The sequence below is a fragment of the Coccidioides posadasii genome, chromosome 2, assembly GCF_018416015.2.
Source record: "Coccidioides posadasii str. Silveira chromosome 2, complete sequence".
NCBI lineage: Eukaryota > Fungi > Ascomycota > Eurotiomycetes > Onygenales > Onygenaceae > Coccidioides > Coccidioides posadasii.
Genome location: NC_089408.1, coordinates 5903677 through 5929546, shown reverse-complemented (window position 1 = coordinate 5929546; position 25870 = coordinate 5903677). Strand labels below are relative to the sequence as shown.

The window sequence follows — 25870 nt, the reverse complement described above, 5'->3', positions numbered from 1 at the left end:
ATTGACAGTTTTCTTTTCTTTTTCGGGTTTTATATTTCCCAATTGAAGCGATTAATCTACGATGACATTAAAGCGCAAGGCTTCGTTCACGATCACGACGTCTCCTCGAACGGCGTCGACTTATAATAATCATACATCTCCGATTTCATGTCTGCTCGGAGACGTAATAACTATGGACGAAACCCCCAAACACCTTAACAGCCGCACACGGAAGCGGTACAAACAGGACCGTCCAGATGAACAGTCCATATATGGTATTACGTTCTTCAGCATCATGTTAGGCTCTCTACACGGACAGCAAGCTTACCAGCGTCAACAGATAAAACCCTTCGTTGGCTCTTCTCAGCACAGAAGAAGCAGCGTGACCGGGACGAGCCATCAGCATCCTCCATGTCCAACGAAGTCTGCACTGAGGATGCGCCGCCCCTTCCGTCCATTCCCGACCCCAACCAACAGACCCTAGGGAGGTTCTTTCAGCGTATTCAACGTCCCTCCCAAATGTCGCCGCATTGCCTTTCTAATAACACATCGACGCAAACCTTCATCTCTCAACCTGGCGCCATGAACTCCATGGGCCAAGTCAACCCGACCATGTATAATGCCAATTCTGGCAGCATGGATATCGACATGGACATGACGATGGAAATAGACTCTGGCAATGATTCCGTGACGTCGAGTCTGGCCGGTGAAAAGAGATGGGTTGGTGGTATCGGTTGGATATGAAATAATTTACACACCTTTCTTTTTTTTTTCTTTTTTTTTGCCCACTCTCCCTATTTTTCGATTGTATTATGTTCATGCGCAGCATTTCTTCCATGGCGTTCCGGATCTGTTGATCTCTCCCCTGCGATCATTTGTGGGATGGTACCAAACCTATTCTTTTCCCTTGTTTTACTTTCGGCTATGCTATGATCTAGCCGGAAGGCTTGTACCAAAAACTGGCGGACGGGCGCTGGCTTGGTCTCCCGGCGTGCAAGCCGGGGGACTATTTCCATATTCGAATCGAGTTCCACACTCTGTTAACGCGTGTGTGTTCCCTGGCATATGTGGTCCCGCTGGGTGCGTGCTCACGGGCCTTTGCTGGAGGATTTGGGCGTGCGGGTTGTGAGTGCCAAGGGTATGGCAACGGGAGTTTATGACGATGGCCAGTTTATCGCCGTGTAAACTATATATCAGGCGTAATTATATTGCAGAATAACACGAGCAGTGTTTAACACAGTCCTGATCGCTGGCTTTTGTAATGACGACATGGCTGAAACAAAGTCTTGGCAGTAGGAGAACGTTTCATGTGAAGCATTCCGGACGGCCAGAGCGAGCCGTCAGGGAGAATTTCTCATTCGAAGATCGAGCGTGAACTGAGTCGTCCTCCTCGATATCATCTCGACGCGTCTAGCGATATGGGTAGGTGGTCTGCCCTGGTGGTCTGAGGATTGAGATGTGGACGATTACCCCCGACATTAAATTTAGCTCAGCTAAAGTTTTGAACACCCAGTCCCTGAGATGAACTGAACCTCAAAGTCATCCAAGCTCCCTATTTCGCAACCCGTTTACTCTCCTCAATCGCGGGGGCCTACAGCACAACCTGCCGCAGTTTCGCTTTGCGTGCCTTATTAATATCAATTTTTTGGAATTTGATGCCGAACCAGGTAAATAACTACGTTTCCCCAAACTGAGACCATTGTTACGTTGCGGGTTCTGGGGTCCATCATGATCGCACCGACACCGCAAACCGCCTAGAACGAACGGACAAAGACGAAGTCAGGGTCAATAAGGCTCTAGCATTATTTTCCAATACATTACTATTTTCCCTCTCCACTTCCTCCTTTGCATGCGTCCCCGACACACGTTCCCGCGCCACCATGCCGAGCAGCAACTTCGAAAAGTCTGTCAAGGGCGCTACGAAACCGAAAGTCAGTTGTTCCTAGTCATCCAGATTCCCGTGCCAATTGGCCCAGAAAGTGTAGCTAACTCATTTGAGCTTTGACTACGGAATAGCTTGCTGCCCCCAAATCGAAGTATATTGAGCATATCCTCACTGCCACGTACAGCGATGCTGGAGTGGCGGAAATCCTTCGATCGCTATCGCTCCGCCTGCGGGACTCAGCATGGACGATTGTATTCAAAGCCCTTATCGTGATACACATGATGATACGGGAAGGATCGCCCGGAGCAGCCTTGAAATATCTTTCGCAGCATCCGCAAAAAATCGCTATTACTAGTATCTCCGATGGTGGGTGATTTTCGCTTTCTCCGCAATTATTATTGAGGCACAAGGGCGTGGCAGCTGCCTTGCAGTGCTTGATGATACACACTATCTTGAAGCCGGATGTACTGACGTGTTGCTCTATCAAGTGCAAATTCAAGGTGGCAACATCTGGCGATACTCCGAGTACCTCATCGCACGATCCCTGGCGTTCGCCGACACGAAAACAGATTATGTTCGTGGTGGGCAAGGCAGATTAAAGAAATTGACCGTGGAAAAGGGTCTTCTGAGAGAAACTGAGATCGTTCAGAAGCAGATAAGAGCGCTGTTGAAATGCGATGTATGGAAGAACTTCATTATGAGTGGCTTCAGGGCTATGGCTAACTGTGCACACTTTCCAATAGCTTTTAAGTGATGAGCCTGAGAACGAAATATCCCTCACTGCATTTCGACTCATAACGCTGGATTTGTTAACCTTATACTCCGTGATGAATGAGGGGACGATCAACGTGCTAGGTTGGTGACCCGCAGCTGAAATATCCAAGGCAGATCGCTTATCATTTACATTAGAGCATTATTTTGAGATGTCGAGACCAGATAGCGAGCGCGCTCTGCGGGTATATAAATCATTCAGCTCGCTAACCGAGGACGTCGTGAGATTTTTACGTGTGGCAAGGCAATATGAGAACGCAACCCGTCTGGAAATTCCCAACCTAAAACACGCTTCAACGGACCTTGCCAAGCTTCTGGAAGATGACTTAAACGACCCCGATTTTGCCGCCAGGCGTAAAGAATACCGTGCCCAGAAGTATGGAAAGAAAGAAGCGCAGGAAGACCAAAAGAAAGCTACTTCCAGCCAGCCAGCCAAATCCCAGCCCATTAAGACGAATACACAATCTCAACCGGCCAAAGCCCCTGCTCCGGATCTAATTGATTTCTTTGATTCTATCGAGCAAAATCAGCAGCCGATGAACTACCAATCCACACCACAGCAGTTCAATATGCAAAACGCACAAATACAAGCATTTCAAGCAACCGGTTTTCCGCAGCAGCAAATGGGCTTCGCACCGCAGCAAACGGGGTTCCAGCAAGCTTCACCTACTGGGTTCGGATTGCAGCAGCAGACTCCCGCAACAAGCTCGGCAGGGCAGGGTGGCAATCCGTTCGCGCAGTTCGCATCTCAACCCCAGCAGCAGCTACAGCCACTGCAGCCAAGTCATACCGGTGCTGGCTTTGGAGGATATACTCCGCAGCCCCAGTCACAAGGCCCTGCTCAACCTCAGATGAACAACTTTCAGCCCTCATTATCGAGCATTCCTCAGAATGGAGTACCTCCATTTCAACAGCCCATGCAAACGGGATCACCACGGCCTAATAATCCCTTCCGACAATCAATGCTCATCTCTAACAATACTTCGATCCCTACTTCTTCACGCTTCAACTCAAACTCTCAACCCGCTGCAGCTCCGTTAACCCGTCAACCCACGAATCCATTCGCTAAGCATCGCCTTTCTCAGATGCCCCTTGGTGCGGAGATCACACGTCCGTCAACCTCACCCGGAATTCCGCCTCAAGACCAGACCTATCTACAGCCTCTACGGCCGCAGCGAACAGGAAACAATCCCTTCGCGCGGAACACTCCGTCACCGAATCAAAATTTGCAAGTCCCTGCCGCTGCTCCACTCCGGCCCAACCCAACCGGGAGTACGAATCCTTTCCGCCAGAGTGCATTCATTAATCAGCAAACAGGCCAGCCCTGGCAGGTTGGTGTGCCACAAGGGACAATGGGCGGTCTTGAGAACCTTCCAACGGTTCCTGTATTCCCACGACCGGGACAGACAACCTAGCATAATCTTTTCTTCTATTTCTTTCCCTCCTACCTTCTAAGCCGCTGATTTGTACCGTCAGAATTAGTCAAGAACCTAGACCTATCAAGTCTCTGGTCCCATTTTATCTATGTGCGTATGTCCTGGGGACTAGCTTCATTTCTAGCCTACTTTCCTGCTCGTCGGCTGTTGCTTATACACCTCATCTGTTCGTCTTTATGGTGCATTTTCTTTATCCTTACTTCTCTCTGGTACTCGCGAGATGGCGCTCTGCATTCTCCTCACATCGTGTTTTTAGTTAGCCAGCAAACTTCTTTCCCAGCGCAAGGATATCTTTCAGCTTGACTGGATGATAAGAAATGGTGTAGCAGATACAGCATATTGGATTTCGCATGACTACGTCATTCATGGTGGGTTCACTTTGGAATAAGCGCTAGGTCATCGTTTTATTACCTTCCCCCCTTTTCCAGGGAAATAAGGGAATTTACCTGTCACCAATACGTTAATCAAGTTTATTATTTTGCAGAAGTACTTGCTAATGTAGGGGGTTGGGCTCTTGGTCCTCGTGACATACTAGCACATGAAGGTCAGTACGTACACCATAGCTGCCCTAGCTTTACATCAGCCTTTTATAGCAAACGAAGTAGTATCAAGCAATGAGGACTTCTCATGAATCTGTTGGGAAATTACAGGGTTCATGACGGGAGCTCTCCGGCTTTATAATGCCCCATACGTATTCATTGTGACAGATAGTTAACAGGAGGCAAGTTCTAATTGATTCTAGAGAGCTTAGTTATAATGTTCAAAAATTTGAATCCGGGGTAACCCCTTCATTTCTACGCACTGCAGCCCAGAGCCCAAAGGGGTTTTCTGTCTGATGTTGTAGGTGATTTCGATAAGCATGATTTTCATTTGGCGAAGCTTGACCCTCGATGGTGGCTTGTAGGACAAAGAGCATAGCTGCACGAGAGCGGGGAAGATGATTGATATTAGGCCTGCTATGCATAGGTATGATGCATAAGTACCCCATGAAATGTGAGGATATATAGAAAAGAGCATCCGTGTGCAACACTATCGAAGGTTAAATCATTATTATAAAAAAAGGTTACATATGAGAAAGGTGAATAAGCACCCCCAACACCGTTGCCTCTCTCAAGCATGAGTTGTCTGTCCATCGAGATGTACACGAGAATTACATCACAAAGAGGCTTTGCTGGGGAGTTTGGCCTTTTCTTCCTTCACACTCACTGCATTCAGAAGTGATCACTCGCTGATCAAAGTACCGTCTAAATTTAGGTACTCAAAGTATCCTTTGGAAGCCGAAAACTCCAATCCACAAATTCAAAAAGAATGTTAAATACCTAATAGATCCCTCAGATAGCCGTGGAATAAAGGAGGAACAGTTGGGTCCTTGCAAGGCAGGGAGATCGATGCAGGGTACATATCCTTAAACCATCTCAGGATCGGCTTTCGGGCGCCTGGAATTGGCCCACGGCAAGGGTCCGACGGGATATCTAACGAAGCTGTTTTCCTCTGTCGCAATTCCCGCAACGGCATTATACCACGCTAGAAAAGCTGCAAGAAGCCCAAAAAAGCCCCCAGCCTTAGTCAGTGGCGTGTTAACCTTTCCTGGGGAGGTCTCTTGAAAGTGAGCCACTGCGAGCATGAGGAAAGCGAGGTCCAGTGTTAAGAAGAGCAAGATGAACGCCCAGTTGGTTTTGAACGTAAAAATAAGCATGATTGTGGTGAAGATAAACCACCCCTAGAAGTCAAAGGATCGCTTGCTGTTAGTGCGATGGGCCCGCTTTGAATATCAAAATACGGCAGGCTGAAATGTTACGTACCGCAAGCCAGAAACCAACCGTACTGTTCAGCCCAGACGCGCCGTCCACTTCTGTGACACTCGACATGATCTCGAAACCGCCTGGGGTAAAGATGATCGCATAGGAGATCCAGAAGCCTCCGTATGACGATAAAGCGGTAGCACCAAATGTGTTACCAACAGCCATTTCCCTAGGTATTACGTTGCGCAATCAGATAACTGGGCGACAATACGCGCATCATTGAGGAAGATTAATTGCTTACCACATGCCCGCCAACAATTGAACAAGCCCACCATATCCAAATGCAGATGCGACAACAATATTTGGGGCAGTTGTACCGCGAGCTTGCATGTTGATAAGGCTAAGCACAAAGGTCGTGAGAGCAAAAGCGGACAGACCGAGGGGAGCAGGATTGGCGAATTGGCGCGGAGCTGCGGCCTGGGCTACGCTGGGCTGAAACGAATTGGCGAATGATTTAAGCTGCTGTCTTCTGCCTGCAAATGGGCCGTAGCCGTAGCGAGCGGCTGCTTCGGCTACCTGGCGTTCGTCCCTGGACATGGCATGTGGCTCGTCATCGCTGCTCGTGGGGAGCGAGGACTTGGTGCCCGGGTTGTAGATGACGTTGTCGGCCTCAGCAGACATGTTTCTGAATATCGCTGCGATCGAAGATTAAATAGAGGAATAATAATAATGGAAAAGGTTGGTGCTCTTGTGGGGATCGATTTGTGTGCTGGGGCTAGAAACGTGGGAAGTTGTTGCAAAATACAGCAGCCCAAAAGGTGTAGAAATAGTGCTGAGAAGGGAGCTAAGAAATGTGAAAGGACTAAAAAATTGTTTCACAGTGATTTTGTCGGGTGATAGGAAGAAGATGGTGAAATCAGAACAGTGCTCTTTGTATGGAGTTGGGAGGAAGACGCCATACAGTGTCAGTTACTAGATATGAAGCGGGAGATACAGTGAATAAAGAACAAATACCCCGTCAGCGGTTGTCAAGGAAGGAGGTGTATCGTAATAAGAGGAACCAAGAGTTAAGAAGTGACAATCATCTAGCAACAGTTGACTGCATTGACTTCCTTTGATTAACTCACAGTGATTCATTATAGGAGACAACAAATGTCACAGTTCAAGGAGAAGATCAGGGCCTGGTGGAGCGGGAGCGGGATCGACTATAAGTCTAGGCTGGAAGAAGTGAGGAGGAGCTTTGATCTAAACAGGTTCAAGGGCGAAGGTGGGATATAGAGCAAGGAAAAACGGCAAGGGTCAAGGCAAAGGGCATTCCCTCCATTAGATATGGCCTTGAGAGGCCACGGCGTCAGCTGCATCCCTATTCAGACTTGGCCATCGATGTGGAGACTGAGCAAAGCACTCGACGCCTGGAAATTGGTGGATCGTTTGAGGACATCCCGGCGAGGCATCTATCCGCGCCAGTACCCGGGCCGATTTGCCTCTTCCGTCCAACAATTGCTTCATGTTTCACGGGCATATTCACTCAGCACCAACAGCAGGATGAGGAGTGTCAGTATGCGAAGGATGTTCAGCGACGATCATGCTTTCCGGAGGTCAGGATTGGCCACGGATCTTCAAGCCTGTAAAAAAGAGGTGACCCTCCATTCTCTCGCGGAGAGAACTGGTCTGCGGGGTTCGGAAAGGGTGGACTGAGTACACACCCTCGCTTGGTCTGCGGGCTTCCCCCAAAGAAAAGCGTAGAGAGGACCGCCTCACTTGCCCGAGAGCAACTGCCCTGGAATGATTCCGCCACGGATGGTTCGGATAGCTCAACGCATTTCGCTAAGCATAGTCTGGTCCACGGCTATTTAAACTAATTCTTTGCTTGCAAGCCCAGCTAACTACGCAGCCGGCCTGATTGGCATCCAAACGAAACATTTCAGCATCCAGTAGGCGGAGTGATTTCGGCGCGTAGAACCAGGGAAGAAAGATCCATGCCCAATACGTGCATTAAATGGTTATGAATGCACCGCCGTATGATATCGGAGGAGAGAAACAGGAGGGTGACACAAAAGCCGTCCAATAAAACGGGCGTTGGTAGTCTGGAGCAACTTTGTCGTTCTCTGTGACGATGCAGGGTATGTTGAACTCTATATCCCGGGAAGGGCATATGTCCATAGTAGCATACTCCACGCTTTTTCCGCAGAGGCGTGGGGATTTTCCCAGTACGCCTCCTGGTCGAGGGTGAAAAGTTCACAAAGAGGGGCCGAGAGATTGTAGCTCGGCCTGGTGCTATAATTTAGCCGCCTAGCAAACCCACCAAGCGCCAAATAACGCCAAGAAATGTTTATGTAACTAAGATGTAGTAGTCGGCACTATAGACAGACCCTCAGCCGTGGGCGGTGGTGACTTTCATCGGGGGGATCACCGTCGCCTAGGGTCCCTAGCAGGTTTGATCTACGCCGCCAGAAGGAAACTTGGAGGAAATGCGTGTGCTCTGACCTCAGCTGAGGAGCCTGAGCTCAAGATTTGACAATAAAACCGCTTGTCGGAAAGCTGCATATACGATAGCACCGCCCGCCGCAGGGCATGGGGGACCGGAGCGGATGAACAACGTTTTCCACAAGATCTAAGGCCCACCCGTTGAGAAACATATGTAGATTGTGTTCTTAACTGCCGAAAATTCCTGGCTTGAACCTATGCGATACAAGCAATCGATTATGACCCCGATTCAATCCTATATCTGAATCAGAGTTGTTCCGGTTAAGGCCGGGCACGGAGTCTACTATGTTACGCGAAACCAGTCCGAGAAATCACGGCAAGTACCTCCTGGACTGGTAAGTTTCTGCTTTCTGCGCATTCACTTCCTGAGAGAGTGCTCTCCCGCTTATTTGCTTGGGACCGAGTCGTGTTTGCTCGCATGAATTAGCGGTTGACTGGGGATTGCTCCGGGAGAGCAGACTTTGCTTCCGGGATGCTGCTCAAAACAGCGTTTGCCCATTCTCCTGTTACAGGTTTCCCAACTGCCCGGACGTGCTGGAGGAGAGCAGATTCGGAGTAATGCTGCGAAACAGTGACTTTTTCAGCGGACCCTGTACCCCACGTGGGCCTGATATTATCATACATGCGTATATACACATCGTCGGCCTCCCCTGGTTGACACCCACACACAACGTCGCATCCAGCATTAGCCAGTCGGTCCACGATCTATGGGCACGCATTTGATCAGCTAGATTATGTATGTAGGGGTAGAATGGCACTACCCCTTCGACATCCAGCTCTTGGGAGAACTACCAAGGCCCACCCCACGTCTCGGGATTTGGCCGATTATCCCGGATACGAAGCCAGAGGAAATCAAGCAATATGGAGGCGTCAAGCCGAGTGGAAATACGCCTCTGATTACCATTAAAAGCTGTCTTGGTAATTCTTGTCTCGACTACATCGTAGGTTTGACAAGGTTGCACGGGTGATTGCGCACTTGCGACCTGTTAGCGCTGCAGGAGATATCGTACGTTGTACGCGTTATTCATGCGGAGTGCGGCATCTGGATGAGGTTGCAGCTACGAGCCATCTTGACCATTTAGCGGTAATGATGACCCTAAGCATATTAATCCTTCGTCGCGCATCTTGTTAATACTCCCAGAACCAAGTTCGCTCCGTATGAATTCGGGGATCAACAACAGCATTACTCACGAAATACCACAAATATGGACTTTCTACCACCGGCTTGCGATCCGGGAGCAGGTATCGTTTGTTTGGGCTGGTGGGATGGACCCATGCACCACCCGTCTGCCTCGCTGGTTTATACTTAGGATTGACCATGCCAGGTAATTGTTATGAATACCATCAAGAGACGACTCGATTCATACTTTAACCCTGGATTTCTATCCGTCGGCAGTTAGCTGAGCGAGACGACCTAGCGTAGAAGGACATGTAGCTTAAAGGTGATGAGGTGGTGTATCACACGGCGACGGGCTGGATTTGCTTGAGATGGATCAAGCCGTACTTGAAGAGCAGGATATTCTCATTTAACTTTTCAGTCAATATTCCTGCGACCGATTTATCGACACGTTAACAGATCGGACCGGGAAAAGGGTTTCTTGAGCCCAAACGAAGTTATTATAATATCTGCTTAGCTCAAGCGGTAAAGGCAAAGCCAATGTCCCTTATCCCGGTGCGACAAAAGCACGGATAGCGCAATTTCGACGTCACACCTTACTACGGGACCTGTTGGATAAACGGTTGCAATCAAGCTTTGTGTTTCCCTACATCTGCCTGGCCTAACAATTGCTTCGATTTCTCCTGATGCCACGAGTCTGGTGGCAACTGATAGCATAGTCGCTGATGCCCCACCGTGCAACCCCAGGGTCATGGGAGCAACCCGCTGCTAATCCAAGTACTGGAAAACTATTCTCCACGGCACTCCCTATGGCATCTGTGGATTCTTGTCTAACATTACATACGGTGTACATATCAACAGATCGCTCTATACCCCCAGGGTTGGAGATCAAGCGGGCGAGACTTTCCCGCGTGCTCAAATCGATTAGAAATCGCTGTTTACGCCGTTGAAAAAAAAAGGTGGCTTATTTTTTCCTGACCATTCGCGAGTGAGTTGCCTTGGACAGCCACGTTCCCTGTGCTTTGTCTTTTCTTCCCCTCGAAAGCCGCGTTACTCGTAATCATATAGTTGCTTCTGCGGTGGGACATCGCTTCTTAAAACGTATTTCTTGAAATACCATGGCAACATAGTACGATAATGGTTGATATGTGTCCTTGTCGGAACCGAAAAGACTTGGTCTAGTTCTTCCAAGGACAGGGCCTTTGTCTCCGGTAGGCAGAAATAGCAGAATACCCAGCCGAAGATGTTCCAAGCAGCATACCAACCGAATGCCCCTTGTGGTTTGAAAGATTTCTCTAGGGCTGGCCATGTGAGAGAAATAACGAAGTTAAATCCCCATGTGGTCGCTGTCGCGAATGACATCCCGATGTCGCGAATATACAGAGGCTAGAACATCGACTGACATTCAGCAACTATCTTCCTTTTCTTTCTTTTCTTTTCTTTTCTTTTTTTTTAAAAAAAAAGAAAAAAAGGGATAAATGGAGGGTCTAACTCACGAATGCTTCAGCCGAATAGGTAAACGGCACTGGCCCTTCGCCAGGCGAATACACGATCATGAACAGGTAAATCCCCGTCGCAACGCAGGCTGTCCGTGTCTTCAAATCTGGAATCCAGAAAGAGAATCCTGTAAATAGTAAGAAAAGTGACATGAGTGGAAACGTTGTCAGAAGTAAGTTCCGGCGGCCGAACGTATCGATTGTATACACTGCAGGCAGTGCAAAAATCCAGTTAGTAATACCACAGCCCAAAGACGTTATCAAAGCCTCGCGTTGCGAGAAACCTGCCGTTCTAAACATCGAAGAGGAATAGTACATGATCGCATTGACGCCACAGAACTGTTTGATGCACAGTTGTATTAGCTGATGAGGTGAAGATATTTTGGTGTTTGAACATACCTGCTGCATGAACATTACAAAGAATGAGGACTGTGCAGCTCGTCTATTGCGAGGAATGCCAAACATCTCCTTCCAAAGACGCTTGCCTTCGCGAAGTTTTTCCTCAATTCTCAGCGAAGCATGGATATAGTACAAATCCCTCGCCGCTTGTAGAGATGAAGGTCGAAGTTTGCAGAGAGCATTGTAGGCGCTCTGATACCGATCCCGCATCATGTACCATCGTGGAGATTCAGGGCATAGATATACCTGAATGCAGACGAAAAAAGGACTGCAGTAACAAGAGGTTAGTGTTTATTATTAACATGGGCTGATAAGCGAAACTTACGGGATCGCTGTGGAAGCTAACATCAGCCTCCAATTAAAACCGGGAATCGATGCGACTTTAACGTCCATGAAGGCGACAGATGCAATGTAGCCCAACATAATTCCAAACGCCGTCCACATCTGCCACATCATGACGAGCGCACCACGAATATTTGCCGGAGAGCATTCTGCCCCATACACAGGTGTAGTCGTGGACTTAGCGCCAACGGCGAAACCAAGCAAAAACCGAGCCAAGAGAAGGTTCCACCAGGTATGGGCTGTAGCCATCCAGAAGGAGCTTGCAAACGAGACAAAACATGAGATGAAAATACATCCACGACGGCCGAAATAGCGGTTGAGAGGCGCCGTTGTCCAGCAGCCGATCAATGCGGAGCAGAGATATGGGGCTCCGTTGAGCAGACCCTGTTGCCAGACATCGGTGACGTTGAATTCATCGAAGTAAAACCTATTAGATGATCTTAGAAAATTGTGACAACTGGATCCCTGGCATTTCGAACGTACTCTTGGGCACCATTAACTGCGGTCTGGTCCATGCCCTGGACAATAGCGGAGCCGGCACAAAGAACTGGAATATGTTAGTTTCCACAAGTCGTTAAGGAGCGGACTCCACGTACTGGTCATGAAATACATCATAAAAGGCTGATTCCATTTGTGCGTTTTCTCCCGACGGAGCAGTTCCTTTTCCGCCTCCGAAAGCTCGTCCAGGAGCTCAAACGATTTCGGATCTTGCGCAATCAGAGCTCCCTTCTTCAAATCGTCAACGACATCCATCAGGCCTTTTTCAAGGGCGAATGTTTCAACATCCCGGAAGAGCTCGTCTTTGGTCATGCCAGATAGGGGGTTTCGAAGTTTGTTATTTATCCCATTTTCTTGTCCTTCTTTCACCCAGCTTCTTACGGTTTCTTCTCTGATGACCTCCTGTTTCCCCGTGGAGACGGAGGGACTCGAGCTGTGGCCATCGTTGGCTACAGGGACTTCTGGGTCGAGTCGTTTCTCTCTCATGGTAGTCCTTCCTCAAGGGCTCGCTTTGGATTATGTTGAGAGGGTAATATATTTATTACCTTCTAGGAGAGATGGAGAGGAAGGAGGAAATGAGCGAGATATATATTTTGGAAGCGGACAGCCGACGATCTCAAAATACCGCCCGAGAATTCTCAAAACAACCAAATCATATCCTCTCCACACAGCCACTTGAATTTGGGCCCACGGTCCTAATTAGCTACAAATTTCTCCACATTTCCCCTCCTCCACAACTTCTACAAAGTATCCGAGGCCGAGAAATATGGGAACCTGATCTGTCGCCGCATAGAAATATGTTCAGCTCCGATGCCGGCTCCATTCAGAGCTGACCTTTCATCTCTGCTTTGAACATAGGCATTGTTCGATTGCGTCATGACGAGAAGGGATACGGAGTACTCCATGCTTGAAAGAATATCATAGAGGTTGAGAACCTTGGCTATTCTCCACCAAGAGATGCCTCCTTACTTCGAAAAAGATGATGAGAAAATCATTTCAATGTTCCGTGCTTACCATCGGGGATGTAGGAACTGCGGGGCAACGAGAGATTTTGCTCTCCTGGCGTGAATTAATTGTGCAGCGTAACCTCTGTCGTCTGCCCCTTGCGTGGTTTGTTGTGGTGGCAAGATACGTTCTTGAAAATGCCAAGGCGGCGGAGTGGAACCCGCGGCGTTCTCCACCAGCGCCCACAGGCAGAAGGCCCGCTGGGCTGGCAGAAGCGCCAAGATTGATCTGCGCCTGCGGAATTCGCCAAGTGCTGCTGGTCTGGTCAAAGAAGCGTCGAGGAGCGAGGATGTGGCGGGTTGGAGGGTCGAATGACGCTTGGTATGCAGGCCCTGAGTTCACGGTTCACATGAAGATTGAAGCCTTCGGAATTTTCTATTATTGGCGCGGCCTCCTCTGTACATTGGCGAAGTATTCGTTTGGTAGCCAAGGAAATACTCCGTAGAGTTACGTGAAAATCGATTTATGAATTTCGCGTAAAAGCTAGGACTTATTTCGAGGCTAAACATGGCATGGAACTGGCCGACGTCATTGGGTTATTGTCGGTTCTGTTGTAATAAAGCCGCAGTCTTCTCTAATTGGTTATTAAATTGCTTGACCTGGTTCAAAAGGCCTCCTCGCGAGTCCGATGCTGTGGAGCTAACGTCTTGAGCAACTGTTCGGAGGAGGAATTCCAGACCAGCAAATGGATTGGCGTCCGTGGCATTTTTCCGTTTATGGCTTCGGTCAAGAGCCAGTTGGAGATCGTGAATAGAGTTGTTGAGTGAGTCTTGTACCTAGCATGAGATCAGCTTCAAAGAAACTCTCACATTCATTATGTAGATCCAGTGTAGGACGTACCATTCTTTCACTTTCATCGTCCGCATACTTATTCCGTACGTTGTCAATTCGAAGAGCAATCTCCTCTCTTTCCTTCCGTAAGCTCAATAGCCGGTGCCTTAAATTAAGCACCTCCTTCTTATCCCTTTTTAGTCGCGCAGCAAGAGCGAGATTGCTTTCAAGAAGCTCGCTAATCCCGAACAAAGAGTTTTCCAACTCCGAGCGAAAATCTTGCACAACTTTGCACTTACGTTTCCATTCATTAGCACGGGTAGTATTTAATTCCCGGTCAATATTTGTTTGGAGAGTAGAGATGGTCTTTTCCAGTGTTTCTTGACAAATTTGACTTAGGACGTCAGCAGCGTTAATGCCTCCACGGTTTAGATATTTGTGATCCCTGGTCGCGTTGTGGGAGCCCGAATGTTCATCATCGGAGACATTGGACTTATCAGAAAGCATGTCCTCGAGGGCAGAGATGTTGCAGATACGATGAACGGTAACGGGGATGGTACTTTTACTTGAAGTACCTTCGTCTGGAAAAGCTTCTCCCGACGATTTCGACGATCCGCGACTCCGCCTTTTGCGACCTCGTCTGGGTTTGACCGCCCGCGTGTTTTCTGGTTGTCCAGGCTGCGTAGACTCCGGCCATTCTTTATGGTGTTGGAGAGGTTCTTTGTCACTTGCGGGCGCCCGGGTCGCATTTTTCCTTCTTTTCCTCCTTCGCTCAGGTTGTTCTGCTTTTTGGGGAGATTCTATTGGATGGTATGCTTGCTCTCCCTCTGGAGCTCGCCAACGGGTAGCTTCGTCCACTTCATACCCATGGTCTCTCTCCCCTTCCTCGTTTTGTAGTTCCAAATTTCTTGGGAAATCATTCTCCCTTTCCTCTTGTAAGTCTAGCCTGTGTACTTCAGGATTCACACTCGTGTGCCTTTCCTTGGGAGGAGATGAGCGCCGTACGGTAGGACTTCGGGATTTATCTTGGTCAAAAGGTTGTTCTGCATTATTCAAGGCCTCATTGGGCTCCAGATTTTTGCTTGTTTTTTTGGAACTTCCAGTGTTGACTTGGGAACGCCGTTTTTGACGATTCTTCGGAGGTAATCGAACAGATTTTCTCTTTTTCCGCCTACGTTGCGCGACAGGTGTACGCTGAGCTTGGATATCTTCATTGGTTTCTTGGTAATTGTTGTCCCGATTGTTATTGTCCGGACTGACGGTGTTGGGTAACGGGGTGTGTCCAGGTGGGGCATTCGAGGGCAACGGTGTTTGGTGTTGTGGTGGTTCATTAGGCTGTAAAGTAGCGTCTGGTGTGGAATGAATAAGTTCTGAAGAAGCTGTGGGTAGGGCTTGCTGACCTGCTATCAGCTCTTCGATTGTCTCTGTGATAGCGGCGATCCTACGCGGTTCGCTATGCGGACTGCTTGTATGCAAGGCTGCATCTGCTGTAATAGATTGGAAAAGAGCTGAAAGAAGTATATTAGGGAAAAGGCACCGATAAGGTCAATATAGACAAGCTTACTTATGCGCCGCCGTTTTGGGCTTCTTTGATCCGGCTGGTCGTCTTGTGGGATATCGTACACCGACGCTGGTGAGGGTATTACTCCTCTAGAACTCCCGGATGGCTTTGTGCTCGGCGTACTTCTTGTCTGCCTAGCTGAGCTCCGCCGTGATCCTGGAGTGGAAGGCCGGGAAAGTTTCTTGTTTGGGGTTGAACTTTTGGGCGGAAATATCTTAGGAGATTGCGGATTGGTCACTGCAGGCTGCGACACTTGCGTTTCCGACTTCATTAACGGCTGAGGGGGACCAAAAGAGAAGCCAAAATCCACATCCTTGACTTTACGGTTTCTGGGAAAGGAAGTCAGCTCATATGGACTCGTTTAAGGATAATGTCTGCACGTATTGAGAGGGACGTACGCAGCACCCCGCTGGCGCATCAGCTGACGCTCCGCTCGATCTAAACTACGAGTTAGCATGTGTACACAGCTAGAATGGACTCCCTGAGCTTACTTGCGGCAATTGACATCGTGATGGTTGCGACGATGGCTTTCGTTGACGCGCCGGACGCGTGCTCCTTGAAGCTCTTTTGGGATGATAACATGCGAGCAGCGAGGAGAACGTCAGTGGTCTTGGCAAAACTCAATTGAGTAAATCCCATCAATCCATTGTCCGTCGGCGGAGCCCAAAGGACAGAGCAGCTGCTTGCTTCGTGTTGTTACGCATATCAAAACAATATTAATCTGGAGCAGTCGAGTCGCTAACCAAGCCCGCTGGCTTTTGTGTATTTTTAAGACAATTTCACGTCTTTCCCTGGCCTTGTCGCAATGGGGTGGTTCTGGGGCAACTCCTCTGGCGATGATGATCCTACGAAGAAATTAGACCCCGGGCTCCGAGAATACTTGGAGAAAGAGACTCCATCAAGATATATACCGACTACGGATGTGCCATCCTCCGAGCCTCCCTCGAGAGAGACGCCGACCTCTCCGGACAATGCCACTTCTGAGAGCAAGGCGACTGTTCCCTCCGCTTCCCTATTCCCTGACGGCCGATACGCCCACCTCTGGAAAACATATCAGCCCATGAGTGAGCTTGAGGGACCAGAGGTATCACCAGCTGAGAAGGTCGTTGATCAATTCAAGAAGAGAAAAGACGTTTTAAACCGAGCGGCGTTAGAAAATTGCGCAGAGGAACACATTGCGCTTACAAATTGCTTTAAAGATGGAGACGTACAGCAAAGGATGTGGGCTAGGATGACTATGTGCTCAAAACAGAACAAAGAATTCTCAAGATGTTATACGATGCAAGCGGTGAGCCGTTCCCGGAAGCTGGCGACATTTTGTTTTGGGACGAGGGTTCGTTTCAGATAGCTAATGAACTATTTGTAGAAATTCCTACAGGCTCTCGGCTACGGTTCGAATTTTGACTGGGATCGAGAAAACGAGGAGAAGATTCAAATGCATGCAGACAAGCTTTACCACCAGATGTTGGACTACGAGGCTCGAGTGGAAGAAGCAAAGGCTGCTGGTGTCGAGCCCCCTCCTCTGAGGTCCTTGTTCAATCCAGATGCGGCACCAATACCCGCGGAATCTGGGGATAACACGAACGAGCCCGCTATGGTCCCTGGTGGACTCCAGATACCGGCTGGCATGAAGCCCTCAAAGCCTCTAAAAGACCTGACTCCTCACGAGCGAGAGTTAGAGGTTATGGCGCTCAAACAACAAGTTGTACAGCGGGATCGATATGTGAAGGAGGTTTCACCATTGGTCAAGGCTGACGAGGAGGCGAAAGCGAAGCGACGTGCCAAGTTTACCAGCTGGTTCGGCGAAACTATCGGGAGATGGCTGGCATAAAATCGCGAGAAGACCTGCGTTGACTTAAGTGCTGGTCGTCTGCAATATATGATATTTTCTCGGCGAGAAAGAATGAAGAAAGACTCTTCTAACCATGACTGGGTAAACGAAAGCCAGTATCGGCCACGGTACGGAGTACACCTAAGCTAATATATAGCGGAAATCACGACTCCAAAGGTGCAAGGCATCTGCATCTAGGCACATATAAATATGTCAGCTATTTTCTTTCAGCGACAGGAATAGGAGCGCTCCTGGCCACGTTTATCGTGGGGTCTGTGGTGCATATCATAGTCAAGCAAAAGTGCCATTGGGTGTTTTTGGAGGATATATGGCTGGGTTGTGGTTATTTGACCATATGTACCTTAAAATGTAAAATATAACTGTAAAATTATTCTAATATCCTATCCCTGCACTCCGTATTAATGGGTGTTTTTGGGGCCATTGGTAGTTGAGTGTCTTGGGAACTGCCGCGAGGATAGTCACGGTGAGGGCGGGAAATGACACGCTTTTATTTTATGGACTTTGGCACCAATATCAAATTGAATGGTCTCTTATTTCCGAATTTGACCTGGCCATTGACCTGGTTCAGGGATGGCTTATCTGCAAAAGTGAATGTTGGTTTCAACTATAGTCGTGGGCGGGAACAAAATCGTCACCAGCAGTTGTGTTGACTTTTGTCACAACCTCTCTCCATTAATCGCGGCCTTGTCAACAGGCATGCCATCACTTCAACAGCATCAGAACTACCTTTATTTCTTACCTTCTCCTCTGTTAATATCCTTTCAAAATTGAAAATTTTAATTTCTTTGGGCCTGTAAGCATTCTGATTAATTTGATGCCTCAATTCGACTCTCTGGGCTGAACGGCTCCGGACCAATGGACTGAGCACGATTACTGAACGCGACAAAAGATAAAAGATTGCACTTGGACAAAGAGTTCATCGCAACAGGGCCCGGACCAGCATATTCAGCCACAATATTAACACCAAATCCTGTCCTAGGCCTCACAGGCCATAAGCCTTGCCGAGCCATCCACGATGAAGGCGACCCCTCTTCTTATCGCCTGGCATGACGGCAATGCCCCCATTTACTCTGTGAATTTTGATCCTAACGGCAAAGGGAGACTGGCTACAGCTGGAAAGTATGTATTTACCTTGTCAGTTATTCCCTGAACACAATGATGCTAATTGCCTGTAGTGATAACAATGTTCGCGTATGTTACCCCTTTGAACTCCCTCCTTTCCTATCCCCACACGGGTTACCTGACTTGAGAGATAGCTTTGGAGGGTTGAAGCTACCGGAGAGGAACGAAGAATCACATACCTTAGCACGCTGATAAAGCACACGCAAGCTGTGAACGTCGTGCGGTTCTGCCCTAAAGGTGTGTTGAGCTGACCCTTGGCTGCGTGAACCGGAAGGCTACTAAAGATAAACAAGGCGAGATGCTGGCATCCGCTGGAGATGATGGAAACGTACTCCTTTGGGTGCCGTCGGAGCTGCAGACTCATTCACGGCTAGGCGAAGACCGATCCGACGATAAAGAAACGTGGCGAGTGAAGCATATGTGCAGGTCCTCTGGGGCTGAAATCTATGACCTGGCATGGTCCCCGGATGGTGTCTTCATAATTACCGGAAGTATGGATAATGTTGCGCGAATTTACAACGCACAAACTGGTATGCTATATCGATTGTTTTTCTCGATTTCTCACTGACCTTATGTGATTAGGCCAAATGGTGCGCCAGATAGCAGAACACTCGCACTACGTGCAAGGAGTCGCTTGGGATCCGCTAAACGAATACGTTGCTACGCAATCCTCTGACCGTTCAGTTCATATTTACACTTTGAAAACAAAGGATGGCCAGTTCACCTTGACTTCGCATGGAAAGTTTCTCAAAATGGACTTGCCAGCGAGACGCATATCATCGAACAGTCCCGCTCCACCGGATATTGGACTTAGAGCTCAGTCGACAACCAGCAATTCTGTCGCGGTATCTTCGCCAGGGCCATCGGCACCTGGTACTCCTATGACAGGCTTACTGCCAATGGATCCACCCCCTGTATCGCTTAGTCGTCGCTCTTCCTTCGGTTCCTCCCCTTCTATCCGAAGATCCGCTTCGCCTGCTCCTTCGATGCCATTGCCGGCTGTCAAGCCGCTTGATATGCCCTCTCCGAGTTTTCTAGGTGGACTTGGAGTGAAGAATGCTAGTCTTTATGCCAACGAAACGTTCACTTCCTTCTTTCGGCGGCTAACATTTGCACCTGATGGAAGCTTACTATTTACACCTGCAGGGCAATATAAACTCCCCAATTACGGTGACCCACACAAAACAACGGAAGACATTATTAATACCGTGTATATCTACACACGTGCTGGATTTAATAAACCACCAATAGCCCACCTCCCAGGGCACAAAAAGCCGTCAGTCGCTGTGAAGTGTTCACCGGTCTTCTACACTCTTCGACAAGGCTTAAAGCCTACTCGCCATATTACCCTTGATACCTCGTCCGTTGATGATTCTTTTGTAGCGCTTCCCGAATCTGTGATATCCTCCAATCTGCCAGGCCCCACTACTACATCGATGGACCCTCCACCATTAACTACGTCGGCTTCGACGACGAGTGATGCCTCTCGTCCGTTACCTTCACCGAAAAATCAAGAATCGGAGACAGCTACGGCTAATCAGCCTCCCCCTGCGTTTTCACTACCATATAGGATAGTGTATGCAGTAGCCACTCAAGACGCGGTTCTAGTTTACGATACGCAACAGCAAACGCCGTTGTGCGTCGTGAGCAACCTGCACTTTGCGACGTTCACCGATCTGACATGGTGGGTCTTTTTCGACTAAGATTTATTCAGATCTATCTATATTGACATTTATATAGGTCACAGGATGGACTCACTTTGATAATGAGTTCTTCCGATGGGTTCTGTTCGACTCTTGCATTCTCACCCGGAGAATTAGGACAGACTTATTCATTTGATAAACAACACCAACAAGCCTCTCAAAATGCCCCATCAACAACGACTACTCCTTTACCGACCCCAACGCTAGTAACCTCACCTGAAGTAGTAAAATCTACGCCAGCCTTACCCGGACCTGCGAGTCCTGCCAGCTCTGTAGCAACCATTTCAGCAGCAACGAGCTCAAGCATGCCACCTTCAAGCTCGGGGATTATCAACAATCCGACCCCAACCCTAAGCTCTGTTCCTTTGGTCACAGCTACAAATTCTGCTCCGCCTCCTCTCTCGTTTACAACACCTCCTCAGACTCCTATGACTGGCGTTTCGCACAGCGCAAGGAGCTCTATCAGCGGTAGCGTTCTTGGCAAAAGAGACCTTGGCGCTATCAGCGAGTCGGAGAAGGATGATTCAAAAGAAACCGATAAAGAGCTTTCTGCTGCAGCAGATGAAAACGACGATGCTGCATCCCGACCTCCGAAAAGGAAGCGAATTGCCCCTACTCTGATCTCTGCAGGAGAAGGCCCGTCGAAGGCTACAGACGCAGGTAGCGACAAACCTGCCGAATGACATACTTGATAAATGCCCCCCTTTTTAAGTGGGAAAGAAATGTTTACATCAAATTCTTGTTGGTACCTACAGGATAGGAAAATCACATGTATTATTTTTTTCTAGGTTATTGCCGTGCTTTCTTCTGTGGCCTGCCCTGTGTGGATAACTGACATTTGCTTTCGAAATTCTGGACTTTCTACCGCAAACGACAGTACAAGACATCGCTTCTACAGCTTATTTATTGACATGAGCTCTGGGGAAGTTTCTTTTTTTCTGGTCCTGACTTTGTTTCTTTCATTCCCCGGACTGACCCGTGTCGGGCAATCTTTACCCTTTGGCCAAGCATATCGGACTTCAACAGGGCTTTTTATTGTTTATTTTTTCTTCTCTACAGCTCCAGATTTTCTCCCTATTTATTATTTGCAAATCCGTATTGCCCCCATTTGGTCCCTCGGACGCTACATAAGTGTACGCAGTACTGTACTATCTTCCAATTTCATTTTAACCTGGAATATCGTGAATCTAAACTAGCTGGACTATGAGAACCTTCTATACTGCGAAGGGCGTGTAGGAGATATCAAGACAGCTCATCAATATGTTTTTATTTCATTTCATTCAGAAGCTATTATTTCATTTCACCGATGAGTTCTTTACAGAGTGTGTTGTATCTTCGGCACCTCGTCAATCCCAGTGGGTTTACAGAACAAAATGGCTAAAAAAAAAAAAAAAAAGGAGGGGGGGGGGGGGGGAAGAAAAAGAAAAAAATAGAATGAAAGAAAAGATAAATTTTTTTTTCTTTAAAAAAAAAAAACGCAAAAGCAGGGGGACCTAATTTACCAGATCTGCGTAACTGCAGCAGCGCATGGTTCACATCCTTGGATCCCCTGACTTTTTGCATATCTTGTTGATTTCCTGGTTTTCTGTCCGGATGGGAAGGGGATGGACGAGGGAGGACGTACAAGAAAGAGGGACAAAGTGTGCACAACCGTCAACTTAAACTAGGTCGGCTTTGGGGGGAAGATGTTTCAAGGCAAACCAGTTAACAAAACCAATTCCGTTCCAGAGTATGTAGGTCAAAGGCAGAATGAGGTTATGGACAGAATATAGGCATAAATAAGCACATCGCTGCTCAAGATAGATATTTAATACCGGAAAGACATCAAAAGAGCATGGAGTGCAAAAAAAGGGGGACGGGACAGGAAAGATAAAAATTCAACACCTGTAAACAAACAAAAAATGGGACTCGGCGTATGGACGTTTAAGGGTCTGTCAGCAAGGTAGTTGCTCCGTAAAAGAAAAGAAACGCAATCCTCATTAAAAAAGCAAAACACATATTGGTCATGGAGGTTATGTCACACAAGAAAGCAGACTAAAAATCCTCCGTAATCGGGGGGTGGCGGCGTAAGAGAGCGGGAATTCAGCGTCCACTGTGGGGAACAAGCAACAGTACAAACTGCATGCACCGCGCACACATACGTATGTGCTATCAGAGCTGCATAGACCTGGTGCGATGCCAGTCCAAGCGTCGACATGTCACTCAGGTACTCGGTTGTGCTCAAAAGCGAGGCTCGAAAGTCGGTGCAATACGCTCAATCCAGAAAGGGAGATAGAAGAACAGGCGTGGCGCTTGCTAACGCGAAGGCATGCGGAGGCGTGTCGGAAACTGCGGTCAGACGTGTGTCTATCTACTTGAGATCAATGGAGGACAGGGCAATCGAATCCTGTGAACTTAAAAAGTGATGCTGGGCAATAAAGTGGCGACCATCCCGGAGCGGCGTATGAATCTACGCGTCGGACAGGGCGTATGCAACCAAAACAAAACCCTGAAGTCGGGCTTCAATAGCCGCCTGATGCTCCCAGAAAGAGGGCAATTTGCGGGCATAATGGCCCACACCCGGACAACAGTCAACACTGGCCGCTCAAGTGGCATGTCTGACGGTAGTACGGCAAATTTAAATCGGTAGCGGCGTAAATTCGAAGGCAATGCGCGACATCCCATGACCAGATCGGCCTAGAGTCTCACTAGATAACTAGAGTGTCGTGGGAAACAGCGTAACCAGGCTTAATAACTCTGAGCGGACACAAGAGCAGGCTAAAAGATACGTAAGCATATCTCCAAACACTACTGATGATCGACAGGGTAGAGAGCATAGCAAGGATAGGTAAAAAAGTAGTGAGAGGTCGTGACAGGTGATACATATCGAACTTACCGGACTGTTCAGAATACTATTGCGCTTATTTCTGCCTTTCTTGATATGACTCTTCAGAGCGCTCGAATCAAGTGGCTTTAGTAGCTCGAAACTGCACAGTAATTCCGCAGAAACCGACATAATTGCACCCCAGTTATCAAATTCGCCGCAGTACTGTGAAGAAGCCGTTAGAAACCATTGAAACATCGTCAAATTGAAGGATGTACTTACGTTTGGGGCGGAAAACACGGTAACCAAAATTCGGTCGTTGAAAAACTCATATCCATCTTCGACCACCATGTGTGCTCGACACACAAGATCAAAGTCGTGACGTTGCAAGAACTCCATGATGACCTTTTTACCAAAGCAGTAACTCACTCCTCTTTCGTTGGGTTCCCAGTCTTCCTCCATGTCTGCTGGGTCACTCCATAAGAGGTCGTTGAGCAATCCGTAGTCGGGAACATCTGTAGGTCGAGCAATACCACGGATATCGTCCATGTGCGACAAACTCGGGGACAAGCCTCCATGAACGCAGAAGATCTTGCCAGCGACAATAGAGGCGATCGGAAGACAATTAAAAGTGTCGACGAACGTTTTCCATATCTTGATGTTGCACCTGCGTTTGCACTCGTCGTAGAACCCATAGACACGAGTGACGTTGGCGCATTCATGGTTGCCACGCAACAGGAAAAAATTTTCGGGGTACCTCAATTTGTAGCATAACAAAAGAAGAATTGTCTCCAAGCTTTGCTTGCCACGGTCGACGTAATCGCCCAAGAAGAGGTAGTTGGAAGCCGGCGGGAACCCGCACATTTCAAAGAGCCTAATCAGGTCTGTGTACTGGCCGTGGACATCGCCAACGATTTTGACTGGCGCTGAGAGTTCAACCAAGGCAGGTTGCGAAAGAAGGACTTCACGTACGGCGGCACAAATCGCGATGATTTCTGCATTCTTCAAGCACACAGCTTTAGTGACTTTGGCGGAATATCCCGCGTCCAAGAGCCGAGTAATCATATCATCGACGTCGATAGACTTAAGTGACCCGATTCCCATGCCGGGCGAACCATTCATGCCAATGCTCTCTGAGGGCGAGGATCCATTGAGGTCACGCAGAACGGGATTGATCATATTATCTCTCTTTATAAGGATCGATTCACCCGGTTTCTGGGACACAATCGACTGTCCTGCGCCAGTTGGAGGCGCCTCAGAGACGTGGTCCACCTCTCCTGATCTCTGCGCCGCATTGACATTTTCGTGGCCGCGACCTAGGGAAGCTGACTGTCGCGGTGACGGCGGAAGCCTCGGCACGTCAAGGGAGGCGGACTCATCCTCCTCTTGAGAAACTGTGGACTTGTCTGTAACGACAGAAGCATCCGAGGTAGTTCTGTAGGGGAGCGCTACAGGTCCTCCATCTGGCTTATCCCCGGGGCCAATGTCTCCGCGCGTCACATTTCCATTGGAACCTTTGGGGCTGTCGAACTTGTCGCTTTTGCTTGACCCGGGTATCTTGGACCGGATGGAGCCGCGAATGGAGCGAGTCGAGTCCCTTGTGTCGGATCGAGAGAAGGATGGGTAAGACTGGAGGGACTCGGGTCCACCCTTGTCTGAAGATATCCTTGAACCACCGCTCCCTTTGGACTGCTGCTGGCCCATGATACACGATCACCCAGCGGGCGGGGTAAGGTACTCGGGGCGAGGCAGAACCGTGGAGCGATCGATCGAGGAAATTAACGAGATTTAGTAAAAAAGCAGAGGGCAGAGGAGGGCCAATCCCAAGTTAGGGTGGCTCGAACAGGGTGCAGATGTAGCAGAGGAAACTGGCTTCCACAACAAAGGTCGTTCGCGCCAATTTCTTCGACGATTTGGTGACGGACACAATCAGGCGACGATCGTAGTTATCGTGGGGAAAGGACACGGGAGGGGCACGGTGATCGCGGCGAAATGGCTCCAGGTTCGGTGATTTCTGCTGCTCGTCTGAGCGCAGGAATGCAGGAAGAAGAAGAAGAAGAAGAAGTGGGAGGAGAGGGAGAGGGAGAGGAACCAGGGGTGCTGCGGAGGGAAGCGGCTGGGGAGGAGAAAGATTGGGATGTTTTTCCTGAGGGAAACCTCTCACATGGGGTGGCCGAGAAGCTACTGCTGCGCCGAGCAGGCTGTGGCAAAAGTCGGCGGTGATGGTAGGGAGTGCGGTGCGTGAGCAGATGAAGTGTTCTGGGGGACGATGCTTCCAGAGCAGAGCAGCTGGTTCCAAAAGCTAGAGAGAGATGGGAGTGAGTGGCGTCGGAGTTGTCATGGGCCACAAAAAAGCACAGACGCAGGTACGGGACAGACCTGTTGGGCGCTGTAGATTGGGTTCCGTGAGTGTGCTTTTTCAGCAAGCAGGAGGAGGAGGAGGAGAAGGAGAAGGAGAAGAAGAAGATGTGATAACTAGCTGTAAGGCGGTGGTGGCCGTGTGGATGTGTACCTTGCAGAGAAACAGCAGTTGATGGGGAGGAAGCGGGAATTGCAGATGGACGAATAGCTGGCCGGCAACGGAGTAGCAGTGGATGAGACAAACCAGAGACAAGCAGCAGAATCGGACGGCAGACCAAGCAGGGCTGGGTTGTGTCTAGACTTTCGGCAGCGCACACTAAGCAAACTAAGCGACTCGTGCTGGAGAAAATGCCCACGAAACCGCCCGCTCTAAAAAAAGCACCGGGGCAAACCACGCCCCGACAAGGTGGGTTCGGTGCTGGAGTGATGGGACGGGAGTGTACAGAGTATGCAGCTGTCAGTGACCAGCCAGCACAAGTCAACTACACAGCTTTGTTATATATAACTAGTTAAAAATATATATATATATATATATTTAAA

The 25870-nt window shown here is 48.7% G+C and overlaps 9 protein-coding genes across 9 annotated transcripts; 5 read left to right on the top strand and 4 right to left on the bottom strand.

Moving 5' to 3' along the window:
- Positions 1-61: 61 nt before the first annotated feature.
- On the top strand, positions 62-723 carry D8B26_004360 (uncharacterized protein; the record flags this gene model as incomplete). Its single annotated transcript, XM_066124454.1, has 2 exons — positions 62-254; positions 320-723. 2 exons carry the CDS (start codon positions 62-64, stop codon positions 721-723), a joined length of 597 nt encoding a protein of 198 aa, XP_065980535.1.
- A 671-nt stretch (positions 724-1394) lies between these two features.
- D8B26_004359 (uncharacterized protein) lies at positions 1395-4493 on the top strand. Its single transcript, XM_003065160.2, has 5 exons — positions 1395-1910; positions 1996-2230; positions 2353-2543; positions 2608-2719; positions 2774-4493. Exons 1-5 carry the CDS (start codon positions 1860-1862, stop codon positions 4048-4050), a joined length of 1866 nt encoding a protein of 621 aa, XP_003065206.2. The 5' UTR covers positions 1395-1859; the 3' UTR covers positions 4051-4493.
- Positions 4494-5022: 529 nt separating this feature from the next.
- Positions 5023-6494, bottom strand: D8B26_004358 (uncharacterized protein; the record flags this gene model as incomplete). The annotated part of the gene is made up of 3 exons (XM_003065159.2): positions 5023-5791; positions 5874-6042; positions 6115-6494. 3 exons carry the CDS (start codon positions 6492-6494, stop codon positions 5477-5479), a joined length of 864 nt encoding a protein of 287 aa, XP_003065205.1. The 3' UTR covers positions 5023-5476.
- A 254-nt stretch (positions 6495-6748) lies between these two features.
- On the top strand, positions 6749-7444 carry D8B26_004357 (uncharacterized protein; the record flags this gene model as incomplete). The annotated part of the gene is made up of 3 exons (XM_066124453.1): positions 6749-6777; positions 6956-7080; positions 7185-7444. The coding sequence occupies 3 exons, from the start codon at positions 6749-6751 to the stop codon at positions 7442-7444; spliced, it is 414 nt and encodes a 137-aa protein (XP_065980534.1).
- A 2841-nt stretch (positions 7445-10285) lies between these two features.
- D8B26_004356 (uncharacterized protein) lies at positions 10286-12638 on the bottom strand (the record flags this gene model as incomplete). Its single annotated transcript, XM_003065158.2, has 6 exons — positions 10286-10803; positions 10914-11252; positions 11313-11580; positions 11638-12081; positions 12138-12201; positions 12251-12638. 6 exons carry the CDS (start codon positions 12636-12638, stop codon positions 10468-10470), a joined length of 1839 nt encoding a protein of 612 aa, XP_003065204.1. The 3' UTR covers positions 10286-10467.
- A 1055-nt stretch (positions 12639-13693) lies between these two features.
- D8B26_004355 (uncharacterized protein) lies at positions 13694-16071 on the bottom strand (the record flags this gene model as incomplete). The annotated part of the gene is made up of 6 exons (XM_066124452.1): positions 13694-13933; positions 13998-15277; positions 15329-15436; positions 15493-15818; positions 15888-15927; positions 15981-16071. 6 exons carry the CDS (start codon positions 16069-16071, stop codon positions 13694-13696), a joined length of 2085 nt encoding a protein of 694 aa, XP_065980533.1.
- Positions 16072-16155: 84 nt separating this feature from the next.
- On the top strand, positions 16156-17889 carry D8B26_004354 (uncharacterized protein). Its single transcript, XM_003065156.2, has 2 exons — positions 16156-16777; positions 16856-17889. The coding sequence occupies exons 1-2, from the start codon at positions 16295-16297 to the stop codon at positions 17318-17320; spliced, it is 948 nt and encodes a 315-aa protein (XP_003065202.1). The 5' UTR covers positions 16156-16294; the 3' UTR covers positions 17321-17889.
- Positions 17890-18171: 282 nt separating this feature from the next.
- On the top strand, positions 18172-20885 carry D8B26_004353 (uncharacterized protein). The gene is made up of 6 exons (XM_003065155.2): positions 18172-18460; positions 18517-18532; positions 18598-18700; positions 18757-18993; positions 19046-20147; positions 20204-20885. Exons 1-6 carry the CDS (start codon positions 18357-18359, stop codon positions 20847-20849), a joined length of 2208 nt encoding a protein of 735 aa, XP_003065201.1. The 5' UTR covers positions 18172-18356; the 3' UTR covers positions 20850-20885.
- A 2008-nt stretch (positions 20886-22893) lies between these two features.
- PZH1 (serine/threonine protein phosphatase Pzh1) lies at positions 22894-25467 on the bottom strand (the record flags this gene model as incomplete). The annotated part of the gene is made up of 3 exons (XM_003065154.2): positions 23252-25467; positions 23042-23194; positions 22894-22923 (listed from the first exon to the last, which is right to left on the bottom strand). Exons 1-3 carry the CDS (start codon positions 24671-24673, stop codon positions 22894-22896), a joined length of 1605 nt encoding a protein of 534 aa, XP_003065200.2. The 5' UTR covers positions 24674-25467.
- Positions 25468-25870: the final 403 nt, after the last annotated feature.

Coding starts and splice junctions, on each gene's coding strand:
- D8B26_004359 (XM_003065160.2), top strand. CDS start 1,860: ATGCCGAGCAGCAACTTCGAAAAGTCTGTCAAGGGCGCTACGAAACCG. Junction 2,231..2,352: donor TATTACTAGTATCTCCGATG/GTGGGTGATTTT, acceptor TGCTCTATCAAG/TGCAAATTCAAGGTGGCAAC. Junction 2,720..2,773: donor GGGGACGATCAACGTGCTAG/GTTGGTGACCCG, acceptor CATTTACATTAG/AGCATTATTTTGAGATGTCG.
- D8B26_004354 (XM_003065156.2), top strand. CDS start 16,295: ATGGGGTGGTTCTGGGGCAACTCCTCTGGCGATGATGATCCTACGAAG. Junction 16,778..16,855: donor GATGTTATACGATGCAAGCG/GTGAGCCGTTCC, acceptor AACTATTTGTAG/AAATTCCTACAGGCTCTCGG.
- D8B26_004353 (XM_003065155.2), top strand. CDS start 18,357: ATGAAGGCGACCCCTCTTCTTATCGCCTGGCATGACGGCAATGCCCCC. Junction 18,701..18,756: donor CGTGCGGTTCTGCCCTAAAG/GTGTGTTGAGCT, acceptor AAGATAAACAAG/GCGAGATGCTGGCATCCGCT. Junction 18,994..19,045: donor AATTTACAACGCACAAACTG/GTATGCTATATC, acceptor TTATGTGATTAG/GCCAAATGGTGCGCCAGATA.